Raw genomic sequence first — 2,654 nt, 5'->3', positions numbered from 1 at the left:
TTGTATCAAAACAAATAACATACACAAAATAGCATACATATAATAAGGAAATGTTTATAACACTGTAAATGTTATCGTGTAAAATATTATGGAAATTAACACTCATTTTAGAATTAGATTCGCAAATTATTAATATTTTAATGGACCAACTTAGTTTTTTAAAATTATATGTTCAGGTAGCACATGTGCAGGTTTGTTATGGAGCCTCCTTTTTTGAAGCCCCCAGGGTTTATTATTTCCATCTTAATGTCCATGTGTACCCGTTGTTTAACTCACATTTATCAGGGACAACATGCAGTACTCGATTATCTGTTTCTGAGTTATTTCACTCAGGATAACAGCCACCAGGTTCATCTGTGTTGCTACAACAGAGATAATTTCATTTTGTTAAATGAGTACATGGTATTCCATTGTGTTTATATACCACTTTTTTCATCCAGTCATTAATTGATGGGCACTTAGGTTGATTCCAATACTTTGCTGCTGTGAATAGTGCTGTGATAAACATGTGAGTGCTGGTGTCTTTTTAATATAATTATTTATTTTTTGGGGGGTAGATAATAGTGAGATTGCTGGCTCAAGGGGTCAATGCTCTAATGGTATAAAACACATTTTACCTTTCAGAGGTATTCTTTTGCTGCGTAACTTTTGGAATTAAAAAAATATGTATTACAAAGTAAATTATAATCTAAAAACAAGTTAGAATTGAAAATGCTTGATTTATTTGAAACCAAGATCATTTTTTATTACATATTCGTCTTTTAGAGTTTACCTTGAGAAGGCAAATCGTTCTTTCTTTATACTTACTTTTTGTTTCAAAAACACGTTTATTATTTTACTCAGATGTCTTCTGGTCTCCATCCTGGATCCACTCTGATTCCCATGAATACCATTTCTGTGCCGCATGGAGAGGATGATTACGGGTATCAATGCTTGGAGGGTAAAGATTGTGCCAGTTTCTTCTGTTGCTTTGAAGACTGCAGAACAGGATCTTGGAGGGAAGGAAGGATACACATACGCATTGCCAAAATTGACTCTTACTCTAGAATATTTTTCCCAACAGCTTTTGCCCTGTTCAATCTGGTTTATTGGGTTGGTTATCTGTATTTATAAATTCCATTTCCTAGGCAAAAATTGTAAGTCTGGCTAAATTCAATATAATCTTTTGTACTTCAGTAACATGAAGTTTAATTTTTAAATGCAGAGAAATCAATGGTTAAAATGTGAATAGTACTGCAACTATTTTAAGGTCTTCATCAGTAAATAAAGTAGCAGCTTTTAGGTTAATTTATATGACACTGATTAGTTGCAAAAACTGGTATATTAAAATAGTGTTATATATTTTTACTTAAAATATTTTTAATTTACTTATATCATTATGATTTTAAATTGGTGATTTCTACAACTCATATTTTGAAGATGGGATGATTTAAATACATATTTTCTTTAAACATGATCTATCATTTTTGCAATGAGAGATGATTTGTAATTTGATTTTTTCTTTTTATTTGTATGCCTTATTTGAAGTACAGTTAGTCAAAAACATAAAGTTATGGTTTTCTGGGATTTATTTTCAAGATGCTTTACTCCCAAAAAGAAATGGACTCATTTGTAAATTATCAATTACACAAAATTTATGAAAATTTTACCTATCTTTTAATCCAATCTATTTCCTGATGCAATATTAAGCAGAATTTGAGTTACATTTACTTTGATGGTTTGTAAAACACCAGTCTTTTCTTTTTATTGGAAGACAAAAAAAATCTGAAAACAAGTTTTATTTCACCATTTTATTCTCTGCCTGATAGCATTTATGAAGTATGAAGAGGTTAACGCTGGAATGGTAAAAATCCCACACTAATTAAGTGCAGGACTAAACAATTACTTTTTTCTTTATGTTCTATGAGAGTATTGCAGTGCCTAAATTAACAAACACATTGAGGAACAGTGCTTGCATTTACTCATATGGTTAAAGAATTATTACCTGGAAAATTAAGCTGCAGGTCATATTGAGAACATGGTCTTAAATATGTAATATTAACTTTTTTTTAATATCAGTAATGTTTTGGAAACAGTTTAGGCCTGTGTCACGTATTGCTTCATCCAGCTCCAAAGTTCTGGACCCTGTCAGTTTCATAACCGCATTATAAATTGTTATAATATTCTCTTTTCTTGAAAATAAGGGAATCCTCAGAAATCATGCTAAAGGTGTATTGTTTGAGATATCTTGAATGAGCATGCGTTTGAGAGCACTTTAAATTTTAAGAGACGGGAGCAGATAAAGTTTAGACAAAATTTCACTGTAGGTAAAGTCTATCAGCTAATGGTTTTTAAAAAATCTCTTTTGTAGGAAGAGAATTCAATTTAGTTTTTAATGAATATAATCCTGTAAGCAGTTTGAAATATCAATTGTTTATAAGAATTCTATATTCATCATCTAATTATCTGAAGAATCACCAGGATCAGTTGGAGATAACCTTTAAAAATGGTTCCAATTGCCAAGAGCAATGATCATGATGAAGAGTTTTATGAACAAGGTCCTTCTTAAGGTTTGAGGAGAAAGCTATCACCTGTGCATTTGACACTGTTTTTAATGTGATAATTCCCCTACTTGGTCAGAGCCCTAGTTGGACTCTGGCATGGTTACACTTAAT

At 31.2% G+C, this 2,654-nt stretch overlaps 1 protein-coding gene across 1 annotated transcript in view; it reads left to right on the top strand.

Moving 5' to 3' along the window:
• Nucleotides 1-1,314, top strand: part of LOC110594425 (gamma-aminobutyric acid receptor subunit gamma-1-like) — a 16,350-nt gene extending 15,036 nt beyond the window's left edge. The window contains exon 2 of the mRNA XM_021706151.1: nt 844-1,314. Within this exon, the coding sequence (XP_021561826.1) occupies nt 844-1,113 (270 nt within the window). The 3' untranslated portion in view covers nt 1,114-1,314. The remainder of the gene's footprint in view (nt 1-843) is intronic.
• The last annotated feature ends 1,340 nt before the right edge of the window (nt 1,315-2,654 follow it).

The sequence above is a fragment of the Carlito syrichta genome, unplaced genomic scaffold (genome assembly GCF_000164805.1).
Source record: "Carlito syrichta isolate Samal-C Ts95f unplaced genomic scaffold, Tarsius_syrichta-2.0.1 Scaffold315293, whole genome shotgun sequence".
Lineage (NCBI taxonomy): Eukaryota > Metazoa > Chordata > Mammalia > Primates > Tarsiidae > Carlito > Carlito syrichta.
This window is presented reverse-complemented; position numbering and strand designations above follow the sequence as displayed.